A 19616-nucleotide genomic window follows, 5' to 3' on the forward strand; every position below is an offset into this window, starting at 1 on the left:
CCCCGAAAGGTCACTGAGTCCAGCCCCCTGCCTTCACTAGCAGGACCAAGTACTGATTTTGCCCCAGATCCCTAAGTGGCCCCCTCAAGGACTGAACTCACAACCATGGGTTTAGCAGGCCAATGCTCAAACCACTGAGTTATCCCTCCCCCCAATAGTCCAAAGTCAATAAAAAACAAAACAAATGTTTAAGTTGTTCAGTGCCCCAGGACTGCTGTAGTAGTTGGCAAAGGCTTTTCCATAGAAGCCGCAGACCTACCTTGATTAAAATAATCATGAAGGTGACCACTGCAATCCAGAGAGAAGGGACATGTTTTTGCATCCCCACAGCGATTAATCTGTGTGCAACTGCAGTCTCCTGGCATTGATATTGTGAGGGAGATGGGATTTGTGTGGAAGGGATAGGGAGAGAAAAGCGAGACCCTGGAGCCCGAATCAGGTGACACAGGCCAGCCATTGGGTCTACTGCCTTAGGCAACAATCACAGACATACAACCTAGCTATGGAGTGAGGAAAAAATCATACGCTCAGACACCTTGAAGGTAAGCAGTGTTCAGCTGATAAAGTGAAAGCCAGTCCAGGGCTGTGTGTGTATTCTGGTTCATTTATTGAGCACGTGACAGATCAGACACAGACAATGTAAAATCACATGTATTATCTGTACTTAAAAAAATTACAATAAATTACTGAAGAATTAATAAAAGCAATTTTACTAGAGCTGCTCTCCAGAGGTACATGACAGAGGAGGCAGAGAATTAAGAAATATGCATTGGCTGTGAATACAGAGAGAACACCACAAAAGGAAGTAACACTGAACATCGCATAAAATGGTACCTTTCTTGGGAACATCCATCAGCTGGCTCCAGTCTTTGTCATCCCCATCTGTTCTGAACACCAGCCTGAAGCACCAATGTGGCTCACCCTCAGTACTGGGTCTGCACCAGCCACATGCCAACATTCTCACTCTCTGCCAATGAGGCACATGCCACTGGAACACAGATGCTTTTGTAATGAGATGAATATGTCTGTATGAAAAGAAATGATGTTTCCTGGGAGGCGAGGCCCTCCCACAGGGAGGTTACCATTCCCAAATGGAGCATCTACTTTCCGCTGGTCCACAGTTAATTTGCAGAGGGTAATCTGTGGCACTCCCTCCAGCTATGTAAGCTTTTAAACTTACGGGTGAGCTAGTCTGTTCAGATTTCAGCTATTAGAGTGATGGCTGAGAGGAGAACACCACAACTTTCCTCCCGCTTCTGCTTTACTTCTCAGGACTGAGGGGTAAACAGCTCTTTGGACTCCTGTTGTACAGGAGGCCTGGAGATGCACAGGCTCCTGGAAAGCACTGTACTTCAGAGAGGCTACAAGGAACAGTCACAAGTGGCACCAGGTGCTCATGTAAGTTTTCTGCCTCATATAGATCAGATCTGCTGTGGTCCTGTCCACAGTGAGAAACTGATCCGCTAAGTGATACGTTTGCTCTGTGATCATTTAGTGGTTGACATGGGTTCTGTAAACCTGGGTCATACATTGATAGTTGACTGATTTACGACAAATTTACTATGGATCTTATTAAAAATTGGATCCATCATTAGTATATTAAAATGAAGTAAATAATTTCCTGACAATATAATTACATAGATATTTTTCTTTTAAAAGCTAATGGCTGTGATGACCTAATGTGAGAAACAACACGAGTAAGAAAAACAGATCTGTGTACCGACAGCTTGTAACAACTAGGCTCCAATAAGTTGATTTCCAGTTCAGGACTTGCCTCCATGATCTAACCCCTTGGCAGACCCAATATCTATTACAGCCCTACTGCTTCTTATGCATCAATGCCAAGGAGCTTGTGGCTTCAGACACAATTCAAAACCACCAATTCCTTGCGTCAAAGAGTTAAAAACAGAGGCTTAGAAAACAGTGTTTACATGAAACCTTCTTGTAAAATGTTGAAAAACCACATGCTACTGGGATGGCAAATCACATCCAATAGAAGCCTCCAGATCTGAGAAACTACTGCATTCAAATCTCAGGATGCTGGGATCAATGGGATACAATTGCAATACATCTGCCAAGGTACAGCACAGTATCTAAGAACCTAATAAGACTATTTTATAGGCCAAGGACCTAGAGCACTTGGACATACTGCTTAGATCACAGAGTGGCAGCCAACGACGTACAGAGTTTCAAGCTGGGCTGCATCTTCTGTACAAAACTACCCAGGAACCTACAGCAAATGAGGGTAGGGCATGGAGTGGCTGTGTTTGAAATAAAACTTCATTTAAAAAAGATAGCCAGAGGCAGACATGCATAATTTACAGTGGTAATTGCAAGCCTTAGGGGCTATTAGGTTCTAATAGCTTTCATGCTCTTGAGAATGTAATGTAATTCCACCAAGCAGGGTCTCCAGAGAGGTGTATGTTAAACAGCCACTGTGACAAGCCACTTATTCAGCAGAATCTACTGTAGCTGTTGTGTAGTTATTGGTCTCGGTAAAAAACTCCTGCCATCTGCCCAATGTCTATAGCCTCACCCTTTATCACCTGAGACATTACTGCTTTCCTTGAGTTCAGCCTGACACTGAGGAGGAGAGATCATAGTCACTGGATGAGCTGAACTGCCTCTCTACTTTCTTCTGCTCCTTTATCTTCAGGCCAATGTCAACCTTCTTCTCAAAGTAGTTGACCAGGGCTGCCTCTGTAAGCATGGAAGCCAAGACCTGCTCAAAGGAGATAGACCAGTCAGTGTCAATGGTGCTGCCATACCTTGCAGCTGAACTGCTAGCTTCACAACCAACTAGGACTGTGTCATCTGCAATATCTTCACACTGCAGGGAACCCGTGCTGACCATGGAGTAGGAAGACATGGACATATCGTCTTTGGTTTCATCGTCTGACAGGAGCTGTATAGGAGATCCTGGTCCTTCTCCACCATCCCCATCTCCTGGGGTTTGTTTTTCCTGCTGGGTTTTTCCAGCCTGGATATCGCCGGAAGCGCCGTCTCCAGGGTCAGCTTGGGGTTGCTGCTCCACTGCTGAATTTTGACTGTGTTCAGACATTGGTGACTCCTCTTCACTCACAGCATCCTGGGTATTATTTGCTTTGCAGTCATCAGTCTTCTTCATGGGTCGGTTGGAGAATTTTTTTCCAACCTCCCCAATTCGTAGGAGGAGGCTGGCTACAGTGGCAATGGCATGGTACAGCTCTTGTTCCACTGGGTCCTCACTGAACATGTTGTAAAGGGTCTTGCATAACTCTATAAACTGCTCCTTTAAAAACAGAAAACGAAACCACAGGTTAGACTATGAAACCTCCACTAAATCTACAATGGTGGATGAAACTATGAGCCACCTACTAAGAAGCAATGACTCCTATTAGAGATCATCCTGTATTAGATCATGCCCTCAAGTAGCAGCTTATGTTTTCATTTACTAATATGTAGTCCAATATTTTGCATAGTGCTCCATCTTCTAAAGGTAGTGGAAACCCTAGACAGTGTGTAATCAGGAGAATGGCACTGAGGGGATGTTTGAAGCACACTGCACTAGAGGGGAGCTTTTGTTTAGAGTTCTAATAGGAGAAGGAGGGCTAAATGCACCTGATTTTCACCACTGGAAATATGTCTTAAGTTTGAAACAAAATCAGTTTAGTTTATAAGTAAAATCTCAAACTAGTCCCCCATCGGATGCACGTCCATATAATAGAACCACTAGAGTTTGACATTATTAGAACTCTAAATATTGAAACAGCAAGCAATGCTGCAAGTAAGGATTAAAGTGTATTGGCAGAACTCTGAGCCTGTTGTATCCTGCCTTACTCCACCTCTGCTGTAAATTGCTCAACTGGAAACACATTCTCAGTTCACTTCCTACCTGGTTCATTTTGGGGAGATCCTTGATGGTTTCTTTCTTGGAATACTTTTCCTTGGCCCACATTCGCAGGTAGTATCTGTAATCCTGGGGGCTGGTACCCTTCTCCTCTGCAAGGCAAGGCCAGATCATTAGAGTCAGGGGTTTAATGGATTGAGATGCCAAACCAACCTAGTTTCCTTCTCTGACAAGGTTACTGGGCTAGTGGATGGAGGAGAAGCAGCAGACATGATATACCTTGATTTTAGTAAGGCTTTTGACACTATTCCACATGACATTCTCATAAGCAAACTAAGGAAATGCAGTCTAGATGAAATTACTATAAGGTGGGGGCACAACTGGTTGTAATACTGTACTCAAATAGTAGTTATCAATGATTTCCTGTCAAACTGGCAAGACATATCTAGTTCAGTCCCACAGGTGGGTCCAGTCCTATTCAATATTTTCATGAATGTCTTGGATAATGGAGTGGAGCGTATGCTTATCAAATTTGCTTAGGACACCAAGCTTGCAAACACTTTACAGGATAGGATTACAATTCAAAACAACCTTGACAAATTGGAGAATTGGTCCAAAAATCAACAAGATGAAATTTAAAACAGCCAAGTGCAAAGTACTACACTTAGCAAGGAAAAATAAAGTGTCCAAATACAAAATGGGGAATAACTGAGTAGATGATAGTCCTGCTGAAAAGCATCTGGGGGATTGCAAATTGAATGAGAGTAAATAATGTGATGCAGCTGTGGAAAAGGTGGACACCATTCTTGCGGGCAACAGAAGTGTCATATGTCAGACAGGAGATAACTGTCCCGCTCTACTTGGCCCCGGTAGCCTCAGCTGGAATACCGTGTCCAATTCTGGGTGCCGCACTTTGAGAAAGATGTAGACAAACTGGAGAGAGGACAAACGATAAAAAGTTTAGAAAACCTGATTTATGAGGAAAGGTTAAAAAAACTGGGTGTTTAAAAAAAGAAGACTGAGTGGGGCCCTGATAACCGTTTTCAAATATGTTAAGGCCTAAAAAACATTGACCAATTATTCTCCATGTTCATTGAAGGATGGACAAAAAGTAATCAGCTTAATCTGCAGCAAGGGAGATTTAGGTTACAGGTTAGGAAAAATATTCCAATTATAAGGGTAGTTAAGCACTGGAGGTTGTAGAATCACTGGAAGTTTTTAAGAACAGGTTGGATACACACGTGTCAGGCATTGTCTGGGTTTACTTGGTCCTGCCTCAGTGCAAAGGGGCTGATCTAGGTGGCCTCTTGACGTCCCTTCCAGCCCTACATTTCCATGATTCCATGCTGGCAAGAATACTGTTTTAGAGCGTTTCACTGACAGGACTCGGGAGATGAGACCTACAGGGAAGGGCACTCTTTTTTTTATAATTAATGGAGATATCCCATCTCCTAGAACTGGAAGGGACCTTGAAAGGTCACTGAGTCCAGCCCCCTGCCTTCACTAGCAGGACCAAGTACTGATTTTGCCCCAGATCCCCAAGTGGCCCCCTCAAGGATTGAACTCACAACCCTGGGTTTAGCAGGCCACTGCTCAAACCACTGAGCTATCCCTCCCCCCACTCTGCTTTTAGACAGTTTTTCTGATGTGATGCAGAGGAGCGAAACGAACACTGCTGCAATCAGCTTGGCAGTTATGAAATAAACTCTGCTCTTCGGTAAATTTTGCAGTTCTGAAGTCCATGGCGGGTGAGTCAAGGCCTCCCTAGCACATCAAGACCCTTTCAGGGAGGCTGTTACAATACCAGAATCAGCAAGGCATAAAAATTCCCTTGACCACATTACATTGTGCCTCTTTCCATGAGCGAAGCCTTGAGAGGTTTCCTCTGCTAGGGTAAAGGGGTAGGAGTTAAAAAACTTGACATGACATGAATGACAAAACTGGGAAATGCCAGGGAGGCTACTACTTGTCCATACTAGGGAATAGTTAGTTACCTTTTTCTTTGGAATCCTCATTTCTCCCTCCTCTGTCTTCCTGAGTAGCTGCTTCTAAACAAACATTGATATTAGAAAAGTGACTCAGCGAATATCCTATTTACTGCACAGTGTGCAATGAATACAAGACAACTTACATGTCCAGTATGGTACTCAGACTGAGTATTTTTAATAAAATTAGGGCTAGTTTTCCTACGCCATTCCCCTACAGCAGACAGCAGGACTGAAAGAGCCACAACTTGAAAAATCAACTTGCACACAATAAGTAGGAAGCTTTTCCAGAATGTGAGTTTACATTTTAAAAAGTTCATAAGCCCGGTGGTTCCAAAGGTTACTTGTTACTCATATTTGGAAAGTCAAGTCCTTGGGTTGTGTGAGGTGTCTCCTAAATTTCCAAGCCTTATGGCATTGTCTAAAATAGCCGTTTTCTTAATTTTTTCCACTGGTGCAGCTCAACAGGTGGTAGATGTGACGCTGGCAGACTAGGTGCCAGTTCATGTCGAGGTCCCTAGGTTTCAACAGAACACTGACAAATACATAACTGGAACCAGTCTGGCTCACCCATGTGTTAGTATTGTTAAAATAGGCCTTAGTTCTAAAAATGTGCTTAGACTTTATGGAATGCTTGTAAACTGCTGCATGCATTGATCTCACTTATAATATCTGTATCCCATGTCATAAGATAATACATATGCAACTGTAAATCACCAGTCGGAGAGAAGCATTACCAAGTGTGAAATACTAGCTTGCCACAAGGAGGTGTTATCTCCTGTCCAACAAAAGAAGGCCCATAAACACTAGACAAACCACTGTGGAACATCAGAGGACAAAAAACTGTTGATTGCTCTCCTCATCCCCAGCTGAAGAGGAGACATGCAACTGAGTTCCTCCCAACAGCTGAACTTGCAACTTGAAACAGAAGGGGGGAAGCAATAAAAGGTGGTAACAAGGAGAAACTGTATCTTTTATGCTGCTTAGACTCTGAGGGAGCAAGTAATAGTAAGCATAAGCAAAAGATCCCCAGTGCTTGGCCTGGGTTAGCCCTAAGGGACATATAGAACTTGCATATTATAGAAGCTTCAATTACCTTTTGAAACAGTGGAACTCATTTGTGTGAACGTTTACCTGCTTTAACCTTGTAAATAACTCTCGTTTCCTTTTCCTAGTTAATAAATCCTTAGATGATTTATTATAGGATTGGCTACAAGTGCTGTCTTTGGTGTGAGATCTTAGGTGCAATTGACCTGGGGTAACTGACTGGTCCTTTGGGACTGGGAATAACCTGAATATTGCTGTAGTACTTGGTGTAAGGGACCATCTTTCACAAAGGTGAGCTTACCTGGGTGGCAAGATAGATCAGATTACCCAAGGGGACTGTCTGTGACTCCAGGTTAAGGCTGTATAGTGCTTGAGGAGTTCACACTTGATAATAGGTTAGTGAAATCTAAGTGCAGAATTCACAACCAATTTGGGATTTGTGCCCTGCTTCTTAACAGTCTGCCCTGAGGTTGTTATTCACATGCTTGAGCCACCACAGGACAGCTTGACATTAGCAATGGTAGAAGTTTGAAGAAAAGTGTTAGCATATACACAGCCTGTGAATGAACAGGAGTGAGCAGGGGCAGGAAAGGAAAGAGGGAGGAGAGATTGATGGGATAAGTGGGCAAAGAGAAATATGGTACAAGGGGATAGGTAAGAAAAGAGCACAATATGGAGAAAGAAGAGAGAGAGAGATAAGGATGAGATGAAATAGACATAGACGTTAACTAAGCCCCATGATCTATTATAGGAAAGAAAAAATGGAATGAGCCCTGGAAAGAAAGAAGATACAACAAAAGCAAGAGAAATTAAATACATAAAGATGATGGAACATTATTAAATAAATATATTATTCAAATGTCACCAATGTTATTTGAGTAATTTATTTGACAATGTTATTCAACCAGCTCTTTAGAGTGACAACTTATTTGGCTAATATATTATTCAATATATATTAGTGAAATTTATGAAACAATAGACTTAATCCTTTTATTCTGCTATTTGATCAGCCATAGTAGTAAGTTAATTTTAAGAAGCGTATTAAATAGACAGTTGATTGACAATGCTATAGTACACATTAAATAGTAAGCAAATCTTTCCTTTAAGCTGCCAGGCTCTGGAGAAGCCCTGGTGATGGCACTGCTATCTTTACATTGGCTAGTAGATTTAGTTCTCAGCCTGGTAGGTGTCAAGTAAATTTTTCAATGTCTCGGAATAGCCATTACCAAATTCCACTGGAGGAACTATAGGCCAAACTTTTTCTCAAGGCCAAAGCCTCTATTTAAAATTAGTCACCTTTGGTTATAACAGAGATGTAACCCAGTAGACAGAATAAACACAGGTACTGAAAGGCATCTAAAACGCACATGAGGCCAACAAACAAAGTGCTAGGGATGCATAGAGGGAGTGCCAGTGGAAAGCAGCAATTAAATAATTTCATGGTATTTTAAATGGAGCTTCAGTGCTGGCAGATTATTTTAGCATAATAACGAAGAGCTCAGTGTGTGCACACACCCTAGAGACTAACCTTGAGACTCACAGTGCAAGAAGAAATCCAGCTCGGAGACAAAAGGAGATACTGGAGCAGCAGAGAGAGGGTTTGAGGGCAGGGTAAATCCCAGGGAAAACAGAGAGAGTGGGCCGGACACAGAGACACACATAAAGGAGGGGGAAAAAAAAACAAAAAAAGAGAGACACAGTGAGACTCCCTGAACTTGGAAACTGGAAAGACGGGCTGGTAAAAGCAGACAGCATCATTAACGTCCCTACTCAGCAGCCTCTGTGAGAGTGTTTCACAGCATGCTGACTTCGCTTCTAGAAAAGCAGAGATTAAACAGCACATCAACTGACTCATCTCCCCCATGCAACAATGAGAAGCAACCTTAAAACACTTCTACTGATCAACCCTGCTTTGGAGGGTCACCATTCAAACGGCACAGACTTGTGCAACACTTGCTGCCTGCATCTCTTAGGTTAGAGCAGGTATTATGTTACCTTCTGTCGAGATATCCTCTGTGAAATAACTTGTGGCTTCCAGAGCAGACTCAGCCTCTTCTGAGATCAGAGCTGAACATGCAGAGAAAGGCAGAGAGAGAGAACAAGAGAAGATGATCAGGTTACTGAGGCACCTCCCCCTCCCATCTGCCATCATGTAACATCCCTGTGGAAACTACAGCAATTACTTACATTGATAATTCAGATATATCATTTTTTTTTAATTTTGTTTAAAATATTTAGCTGTCCTTCAATGCAATTTAGTAGCTGGAAATGAGGCTGGCTATGTAACCAGCTTTCTGCAAATCATCTGCAAATTCTTCATAGATCAGTTTGAGAACCACTAAGGTAGGATATCCACTCATTCCCCTCAGTAGTAGGAATACAAAAAAAAGCTTTATTGAAATATCTAGCAAAACACATAAGGATCCTCCTCAGCCGTTGGGTGTCTGAGAGGAGGAGGGAGACGAGATCACCCACTCACCTGGAGGCAGGTGCAATTTGTAAAGTAGTTTAAGCTTCTCAGTCAGGTCACCATGGTACATCCCACCTGTGCAGGAAAGGATGAGATAAATAGCCTTTAGTGTTAAGAGTCACTGATAGCTGACAGGATCCATCAAACAGACCGCTAGAGTTCCCATAGAAGCAAGGGGAAGCTGAAAAGATCTGCAACTACAGCTCCTGTACAGAAAGAAATCTGTGCTGCTGCATCCTGCGCAAAGTCTAACTTGTTTAGCAAGAAGGCACGTCTCATTTTGTAATGACATCGTCCTCCCTCCTGGACAAATTCCATTGTCTCTCTATGGTTATGTGCTTGGAACAGTGGAAAACTTTGCTAAAACATTCCACGGCATCTCTAGAAAAGACACTTACTCATCCCTGTAACAAACTCCTTGAAGTTAATGAGAGAGTCCCTGTTCTCATCTAGAAGCCGGAACATTCGTCCTGCCAGCACAGGTGTGTGGAGGCCACAGGACCAGAGGGTTAGACTGTCAAACAGCTCTCTGAACTGCTCCAGGTCAATGCGATACTGCTCCAGGTAGGGCAAGCTCTGATCTCGGTGGGCGGCGGCAGTGTGGCTGCTCCCCCAATAACAGCTTGTCAGGTGTTTTGCCTTTGAGGAGAAAGAGTTAATAGGTCAAACCACTAATAGTTACACAAACCTTCATGCTTAGAGATTCAATTATACCTCATGGACAAAGACACTGCGTAGCCAGAGAAGAGACTTTTGCTCATACATCTATTTTTCTCCTCCCCTTATTTACTCCGAAGGTCATGTGTGATCATGGCTGAACTCTGAGACATGAAAGAAGAGGATCTGATCAAACTAGAAAAAGACTGATTTCAAGGAAAACAAAAAGCACTATCAGATTTGGATGAAGACTCAGGCAGAGATTTGAGTACACAAGACTTGTCACAGAGTGAGAATTAAAGTTTTATGAATAAGTCATACCATCTTACTTTGCTATGTCTACATCTTGCAGCTGAGTATTTCAAGGCATCACAAACATTGAGTCTTATTACTCTCATGAGGTAGGGAACTATCACCCCATTTTTACATATGGGCAAACTGAGGCACAGAAGGGTTAAGTGGCTTGCCCAAGATTACAGAGCAAGTCAGTGGCAGAGCTAGGAATAAAACCAAGGACGTCTGAATCCCAGTCCCCTACTCTAGCCACTAAACATTTCTTTCCAACATTGCCAGCATCTCTCTCTGTGGAATATCATTTAAATGCTGTGAACAGTTTTCCATCATCTTTGTAAAAAAATCATCAGACATACTAGAGCCAGTCCCACTGGCACCATGTACCCCAGAGCCCCACTTCTGCTTCTGACAGATCAGATTCTGGATAGAAACACAATGCTATTACTTGCCCATCCACTCAATCTTGAATATCTTTCTGTATATCGGAGGCAGAGTGACTAGGACACACTCTTCCCCATACCAGGTTCCTACCTTGAACACCATATAAAGCTCTTCTAGTTCTTCCATAGAAAAACCAATGTCACCAGATATAGCTCGGACCTAAAGTAAGGAAGAGAAACAGAATGAACATTTATTTATTACTCCTAAACTGTAAAATGTATTCACTTACTATATGAAACAATATTTTATATACCATGAAAAAGGCCAAGAGACTTGACTAAGGTATAAGGGAGGAAGGAGTGTTATAGTGATTTTGAACTGAAGGAAAACAGTCTCACATTTCTGAGTTGCTAGGACAGGAAGATGCCAGCAACTGCTGACACAGAGAACAGCTGTACCTGCCTTGAACAAGGAGGGTAAACAATAAAAAGCTGCTCAAAGTGTTAAATGTGTTTTCTGCTCTGACTGCACTGTAATTGGAAGTGAGAACAAGTAACATATCACCTCTTTGCCTTTGTTTCACTTTGTGGCTTTCCAATGCACCTATTGTCAGACATCTATAGCGGGTGCTACAGTGAGAGGGGCAAAGGGAACAGGTTTCACAACTGGCACAAATAGAAGAGTAAAGTGGCAGTAAGATGCAGATGCTCCTCCTCTGCCCCAGTCCTCTGTGGGTTCCCAACATCATAGCACACACACTGGGTGGGAAGGACATCAGTATCTGCCATCTTGCAACCCTCAAAGAACCAAGATGAAAAGTAACAAATACAGGCAGCTCTAACCAGTGGAAAGTGTTACAAGGCCTGTTGTGGTTCATACTGGCAATGATTTGCCTATAATTCTACCAGGATCATGTCTTAGCACTTCAACCCAACTTGTTCGACTAGATCAATGAGAGCTAAACGGAAGTTGTTCAAGTCAGCAGATACATTTTCCACATTAACCATCATCCCTTTAGTCACCACATTCTGGGTTTGCTACAGAGCAGATTTTCAGAGGACTCAAAGCAAAATGTGCTGCATTAACATGCCAACTGGTAACTTATTTAATCAGGGTGTTACATACCACACTCCTCTTGGCTGTGTCTTCCAGGGATTGGATCACCTTCAATCTTTGCTTAAAGCGCATCTGTTCAATGTCATCTGCCCTCAAGTTGCTGAATTTCTATAGTAAGGAAGAAAAGCACATCGGTTTACCCCCATCTATCAATGAGACAAGTCTCACGTTCAGTAACATTGTTCAGCAAATCAGGAATCACCTTAGAAGTGACCTGAAAGGGAAAAAATGTCTTTTTGTCAATAGAGATAGTCTGCGAAGACTCTTTTGTTAATGGTGGGTGGGAAGTATAAGAACATGTGAGGAGATGTGCTAGCACTCATTAGGAATCCATGTTCAAATTGAGTGCTGTACCTGTAAGGAGGCTGGGCTTTTTCTCAACAGCACTAATCAGACAAGTAAAATGATTTGGATGCTGCTGCTTTAACAAGGAGGGAAAAAGAAGGAATGAACAGTCAGAAAGAGTAGTGCTTTGAAGGACGAGAGTGCAAAGACAGAAACGGGATTTCCTTGAGGAGGAGACAAACAGGCACAAGTTAATGAGAAACCGAGACTAGAAAGCAACGTAAGGTGCATGGGAAGAACAGCATAAGGGTGAGCTGAAGGGAGAGGAAAAGGACAATGACAGAAGACAGAGAGGAAGAGAGCATCAGAGAAAAGAAATCCACCTGAAAAACTAAGTCTTTTCCCAATTTTTCTAATTGCATTGAGAGAGAGGATGTGTCAAGTGGGCACTGATGACTGCCCTGGTAATTAAACATAAAAATAAGCTATTTTCTCCCATGCAAATCTACTGTTGTCATCATCCATGAAGAGTTACTTCTGGAAAAGTGTAGCTGGGAACAGGGAGAACTCCTGCTACTTCTGTAATATGGCCTATTGGATTCATGGCTGCTGCTGCCACCACTCCCAGGTTAGGAGACTTCAGGTCATCCAGCTATCATCACAACACAGACACCGCAGAATGGGATTCATGGGCATTGAAAAGGTTGGGGACCACTGGTCTACACCATAGGGGAAATTCGATCTAAGCTACACAATTTGAGTTGTGACTAGCATAACTCAAAACAACGTAGCTTAGATCTACTTACTGCAGGGTCCACACTACGTGATGTCGACAGGCGAGCGTCTCCCGTCGACTCCCCCTACTCTTCTCGATCCAGTGGAGTACAGGAGTCAACGGGAGTGCAATCTGTGGTTGATTTAGTGGGTCTTCACTAGACCCGCTAAATCGACCACCAATGCATTGATCGCCACAGCGTCAATCCTCCGGTAAGTGTAGACAAGCCCCTAGTGAAGCCAATGAGTCTTGGCTGCACAAGGAATGCAGGACTGGGCCTTAAGCGGCAAAGATCCCTCAAGTAAATATTAATCTTGCCTCTGACCTCATAAGATGTTTTGATGAGTTCAAAGATGTCAATTTCAAGTGGTGGCTCATCTCCACTTGTGAGTAAGGCATGTAGGTGTGGAATAGGTGGGGAAATACTTTGTCGATTAATTACATTGTCCAGGTACCTGTGGGGATAAACAAAGAACAAAGGCAGAGCTCTGGGTTAATACAATCTCAAGAATTAACAAAAAAAAAAGTAAGATCTTAAACATACTATTTCCACTTCCTTTGGACAGTCAATCTCGTTGGCTAGAATAATTTATTTCTTTCCAGCTAGCCTGCCTAGCTCCATTGATGTCTCTTTCACTCTAATACAATCAGTTTTCATTTCATTCTTCAGAGCACCTGTTTTTAAATGAGGTTTCAGAAAAATAAGGTGCAGGTGGTGGCATATTTGGAATTGATGAACATTTCACTTTGCTACAGGAAGCCTTCTTACATTTGCTACACTACAGGAAGATTTGCCTCACCAGGTTTTAGGAGGCTCCTTCCGTTAGAAGCTGTTACTGACAGTGAATCAGAATTCTCCCTAGATTTGTAGCAGCAATCCTTCAAGCTAGACAGCAGGGATGCATCAAGACAGGATGGGCTTTGGGAAATATGATGAAACTCTTCATGTTATACAACTGCAACAAATCTTGTACAAAGTATGTCATGTAAGGTGTCGATGGAAAAGTTATGATTTGCTAAATATGATTATCCTGTTTACATGCACGTATCATTTTTGTATCTGAAGTTATGAATATTGGCTATGTATTGGCATCATACATGTGTTGTATTCCTGGGTAACAGCCACCAGGTAAAACTTACATTAAGGCCAAACAACTATGTATTGATGGCCCACCAAGGACATGTAGCTCTCCCAATAGGCCACAGAAGAAACTCACTCTGCCCAGGTAGCTCCTTCGGTGGACACCTCAGCAAGAATACAGGCAATGGCTACCCCCTGAGAGTCATCAAGCCATGTAAGGACATATGATGTGCTCATGTGATCCTGGACTCCATCTTAGGCCAGTAACTTTCCACAAACAGAGATAGTAAATTTCCAGGCACATGGCAAAGGATATAAAAGACCCCTGAGCTATCTCCATTTTGCCTCTTTCCTGCCTTGATTCTCTGGATTGTGGATTTACAACTAAAAGGAGCATTTTGAACTATGGACTGAAGACCTTCCAATCTTTTGGAAGTTATCAGAGAGATTTTACAAGCCAGCAGTCTATTCCATGACTGCTACAAACCTGATATAAAGACTTTGCAATTATTTGTATGTATATGATCAATTAACATTAACAACTCTCTTCTTTTTCTCTTTTATTATTAAACCTTTAGTTTTAGTTAATAAAGGCATCAGCGTGATTATTGGGTTGAAAGAGCTGAGTTATATATTGACCTGGCTAAATGGCTGATTTCTTGGGATTAGATGAATCCCATATTTGGTTAAATTGGTTTTCAGTAACTACTCATCAGACGGTGTCTAGGTGGGAAGACAAAGGCTGGAATGCCTAAGGAGACTGAATTTTTGACTTCCTGTTAACCAGTGTGGTGAGATAGAAGTTTACTTTTATTACTGGATTGGTATAATCTAATGTTAGAATAACCAGCAGTTTGGGGTGAGTCTGCCTTATTCCTCAGCAGTTTGTCCTGAATTTGGCATCCTCAGCTGTGACCCACTGAGACACAGTGACATCTAGTAAAGACAGTTCGAACTGCTAAGCAATGAAGATTGTGAGAGCATGAAAAATATTAAGGATTTTACACCAGAGTGGAAGGGCGAGTACCACTGCCATTCATTTAATTATAAAGAAGAGTAATAAGGGCTACCTGCCCAGGACAGTCATGGCTTCGCCTTCATCACAGCAGTTTAGCAGCTTCTCCATGTTGGCATCCAGGATGGCCAGAGACACCTGCAAGATAAGCTTGATACCCTCGTAGAAGAAGCAGTCAACAATGACCACAGCACTCTCAAAGGGCATGACGCTGAGGAAGAGGGTGAGGAACCAGGAGAGAGAAATGGTGGAAATCACTCCCAGCTCCTGCATCTTCTCTGACAGTTGTGGAAGGTAGTCTCGCGTGAGCTCCTCAAAAATGCCTTGGTCCACTAATGCACCTGAAAAGACAAGGGGGAAGTGACAATTTGGTATCACGGGACTGAGCACAAAGTAATGTAAATCTATGCTAGTTAGATAAATATTGATTCTAGTCACAAACCAGCCAGTTTTCAACAGAACTGAAATCAAGTAAGGTTTGGTCATATGTATTTCCTGGTTCCCTCTTTAATATAACTGAAGAATTCTGCATACACATGTGACTATCATGTGATCTGCTACTGTAGAGCCTGAGTTAGCAAGTCATTAATTGATCTGTATATCCCACCAGACAAAAGAATGGTGAGGTAAATGATTATTATTCTAAAAATAATGTCACAGAAGCAGAGAGATTAAAATTGAAGAACTGTGTGGGACAATCGCCTACAGCACATACGTTAGTGCTTTATTCAGTCTAATTTTAGAAGTTCCAAGCAATGGGGCTTCCACAACTTCCCTTGGGAGACTATTCTAAAACTGAACTGATCTCACAATGAGGAAGTATTTGATAGGCTATTTTTTCCCCCTAATTTCATCCCTCTAGTCATGTACACTTTTAGCTCTTTTAAATCTCTTTCCCTGTAAGCCTAGCCCTCCAGCCCCCTCCCATTTCTGATTCTCTTCTCTCTCTTCCCTCCAATTAATAGTTGTCTGGTCCTGAAGGGTTAAGAACTGAATTCTCTCAGGAGGAATAACTGGATATTTAGAATTTGCAGGAAATTCTTTACACATCACTAATGAGGCCAAAGCTTTCATCGGCTAGTGTCCCACACTCTTTCAAATGCACTGTGTTTAATGGTCGGTTAATAAATACGACTGTCCTTCTTTCCTGAGTTCTGCTGATCGTATAGTAGAAGGAAATGCCAGCCCCCATGATGAATTTGACAGACTCACCCACTACCCTGGAATTGTAGTAATCTGGCAGCATCCGCTCACACAAGGCCACTAGGAGCCAGAAAGCCTCTTCCTCATTGCAGTACAGCAACAGTACCGATGTTACAATGTTCATGGCCTGGGAGCAGGAAGAGCGACACAAACATGCACGGAGAAGAAAATACCACATTAGCTGAGGATGTTCAGGAAGGTAATGGGACACTATAAATGTGAGATAAATGTGGTTAAAATACTAAGCTCCTATGGATAAGGTAGGGGACTGGGAGTCAGAATATCAATGTTCTGTTTCCAGCTAACCACTCTAGGCCTCAGCTCCTGCAGCTGTGAAATGGGGATAACTCCACGCATCCTTGTAAAGCACTTTGATCCATGGAGCAAAGAATTAGTATTATTTAACCAGGTTACTAAAACCTTGAAAATGGTATTTATACGGAAAATGCTGAGACAGTTTTTAATAGAGCAGTGTGTAGGGGGCTGTAAATATCCAAAGGATACACAAAACTATTCAGTTCCTATATACTCTGGATATCCTATATCAGTTTACAAATTAATGAGTTTGATGCAGGCTGTGCACAGTCAATACAGCTGTCTTCGTAACCTCAACCAGTTCTCATGCACTACTTAGGAAACTAGAAGGTGCTTTTACTAAGTGAGGGAAAGTTAGCCAGGACACTGGGGGCTCTCCCCAGTCTAATAAAATATTCTGTGGCTCACAGTCACTAGAGATAGGCAGAACAAACTGATTTAACATCACATCCAAAGGACAGTTACAGTTTTACAACACAGCAGCCCCTGCCTTATTGCTAGAGTACAAGGGCATCATCAAGGAGGATCCCAAATTCAAGTATGAAACTTCCTTAAAATGGGGGTTTGGCTTTCAGTAATGTCCAAAGCGTGGGGTGGCTAATTTATACTCCCCTCTTACCTGACAGTACCCGATTGTGGGGTTTCGGAATGCGTAAGCTGTCAGGACCCTCCGAAGGGCAGCGATCCCCAACTCATTCTGAAAGGCAGGGTGCTCTGGCATGGAACGGTGCACGTCTCGCTCAATTTCCTCTGTGGCAAGGCTGTACTTCCCCATTGACTTTTCCACCAGCTCTGCATAGTACCCAGGAAACGTCACCATCTCATTCCAGGCCCCTACAATGACAAAGGCACTGCTTCATTCCCTTGTTCCCAAAGTTTCAGTGAAGGGGCAGATAGGGGACGGTACACAGACTCAAATGAATACAAGCAGATCTCAAGGTTCAGAAACAAATCTGCAGTTAAATCAGATAATTCCCCAGCTTCTGAATGTCACAATCCTGACAAAGAAGACTATGTAGCTCCTGGGAGAAGAGGGAATTTAGAATATCCTGTCACTGTACTGTCATGCAGCACAAGCAGGCAACAGATCATAATCTCTTCAGAAAGCACCTGCTGGCATATTGCATACAGATGGAGAGAGAAATTGGGTCTCTTTAAAGCTTCATGCAGATGGAGTACACCTGGGAGTAAAGGATTAATTTAGAAATAAATGTGATCCATTTAGATATGAACATTTAACTCTCCCAATCTCGGAAATGTGCAGAAGGCCTGATATTTGCTAACTGCAGAAGGGCTACCCGTTACCTGGGAACTGTCATGAGTGTACAGTAGAGCCTTTTACCTGAGAACAAGAGCCACAACTCTCCACGAAGATTCTCTGGGATCCCTTTTAGTACCAGTTCGCGGGTCTTGGCTGTGCGATACATACACATTCCTCGCCCATACTCAAAGAAATGAATATTCCATGACTCTTCCTTCATCTTCTCCTTTGCCTAAGAGGGAAAAACAAACAGTGCCATTTGGACGGACTAAAGCATTTCCATCAAGTTCACCTATAGAATGGGAGGTTTCTACTCAAGCCCATACTTGACCAAGGAAATACAGTGCCACATTTAAACTGTTCCTTCTTACTTATTCTATGATGTGCTACATTCACTATGTACATAATTTATGAACAACTGATCATCTGTATCAAGTTTCTAAGTATTCACTGACAAAATGTGCAAGCAAGTAGGTTGAAATGTGACATTGACACAGCTTTTACTTGAATAAAAAGAGGCGCTAGTTGAGGATGTGATGGATGGCACTGTAGTCATGACACATCACCCTTCATCTCAAAGATCTGATTTTAAATAGATCACAAGTGAAATGAGTTTGGTGGCCTCAATCAACATTTTATGTCTCATCTACAACACAAATGTAACCAAGTCAGGGCGTTCTCTTACTACATGGTTAAAATTACCACGTCCCCGTACCCAGGCTAACGCTCTTGGAAATCTCAAGTGAGAGCAAAACTGACTCAATGGGTACTTGTCAATATCGCAAAAGCACAAGAATTTAGTACAATTGGTAGTCTTTGCTCAAGTAGCCCATGACTGGAAAAATCAAGATAGTGCTTGGGTTGCAGCTAAGATGCATTTCCAGAGCTGTATGGGAGCCTATCAATGGAACTGCAGCTGGTGACACAGGTCAGTGGAGAGATGCACTGATGGAGCTTTGGGGTATAGAATGAAGAACGACGAAGCTTTCACTGTGCCTGCCTGTTCTAGTCAGCACTTCACTTTAACACCAAACTCATTGCAATAGTTGTTTTACTTTATATGTAAACAGCTTGCATACCGCTTTGGGTCCTAAGAGCTCCTCGGAGTCTCTCCTGAAGAGTTTGAGTAGCCCCTGGGAGGCTGTTGGCACCTCCCCTGTACAGAAGCTGACCAACTGGTTGTTGAGAGTAGAGGTTGGGCTGACTGCAGGTGGACTAATGGAAGAGAACTCTGGAAACTCCTGAAGAACAAAAATATATAATCTGAAAAAAAGCATAATAAGCTTCTACTGTTTATTTTGCAAGCACATTTTGTGTGATCAAATACTACACTGAAGACCCCTCTACAAAACATGGTGACTTCTCCCTGCTGCCCAACCAATACAACTCAACCCAGCCCTTGCAGGACCGCTGCCTAGAGTAAAAGGGAGGTCAGGCTCCAAGCCCATTGTATATTTCCCCTTTCTACCCAGACTAACAAAGGTGCCAGCTGTGATGTGGAGACCTGCCAACAAAGGTTAGATGGAGATGGCCAACAGGCTACTGAACAGTAGCAATGCCACTTCTGTCCACTAACCTAAAAGTAAAAACTTCTGTAACTCATTACCAGTCCCCAGAGCTATCCATTACTTAGCTTTAAGAACTATTCTAAGATCTTCACCCATAATCCATGAATGTATTCAGATTTATTGTCTCACGCATCCTTAGGAGACCTATTGGGCCACATCCTCTGCTGTAACAACGAGGAGTCCGGTGGCACCTTAAAGACTAACAGATCGGTTAGTCTTTAAAGGTGCCACCGGACTCCTCGTTGTTTTTGTGGATACAGACTAACACGGCTACCCCTCTGATCCTCTGCTGTGTCCAGATCTCACTGACTGTAACAAATAAGAGTCACTAGAG

At 42.6% G+C, this 19616-nt stretch overlaps 1 protein-coding gene across 6 annotated transcripts in view; it reads right to left on the reverse strand.

Annotated features, from left to right (window-relative positions):
• Positions 1–584: 584 nt before the first annotated feature.
• TBC1D9B (TBC1 domain family member 9B) overlaps positions 585–19616 on the reverse strand; it is a 36964-nt gene continuing 17932 nt past the window's right edge. For 4 of the 6 annotated variants that reach the window (XM_005295825.5, XM_024103703.3, XM_065556007.1 and 1 more), the window contains 15 exons: positions 18794–18955; positions 17796–17946; positions 17073–17287; positions 16148–16265; positions 14991–15276; positions 13165–13294; positions 11789–11887; positions 10814–10882; positions 9730–9970; positions 9341–9406; positions 8857–8928; positions 8390–8440; positions 5824–5877; positions 3875–3981; positions 585–3271 (listed from right to left, as the gene is read on the reverse strand). In XM_005295825.5, coding sequence (XP_005295882.2) covers positions 2573–3271; positions 3875–3981; positions 5824–5877; positions 8390–8440; positions 8857–8928; positions 9341–9406; positions 9730–9970; positions 10814–10882; positions 11789–11887; positions 13165–13294; positions 14991–15276; positions 16148–16265; positions 17073–17287; positions 17796–17946; positions 18794–18955 — 2520 coding nt within the window. In that variant the 3' untranslated portion in view covers positions 585–2572. The remainder of the gene's footprint in view (positions 3272–3874; positions 3982–5823; positions 5878–8389; positions 8441–8856; positions 8929–9340; positions 9407–9729; positions 9971–10813; positions 10883–11788; positions 11888–13164; positions 13295–14990; positions 15277–16147; positions 16266–17072; positions 17288–17795; positions 17947–18793; positions 18956–19616) is intronic. The other 2 variants (XM_008166455.4, XM_065556006.1) reach the window with 1 other exon arrangement.

Source organism: Chrysemys picta, chromosome 8 (genome assembly GCF_011386835.1).
Source record: "Chrysemys picta bellii isolate R12L10 chromosome 8, ASM1138683v2, whole genome shotgun sequence".
Classification (NCBI taxonomy): domain Eukaryota; kingdom Metazoa; phylum Chordata; order Testudines; family Emydidae; genus Chrysemys; species Chrysemys picta.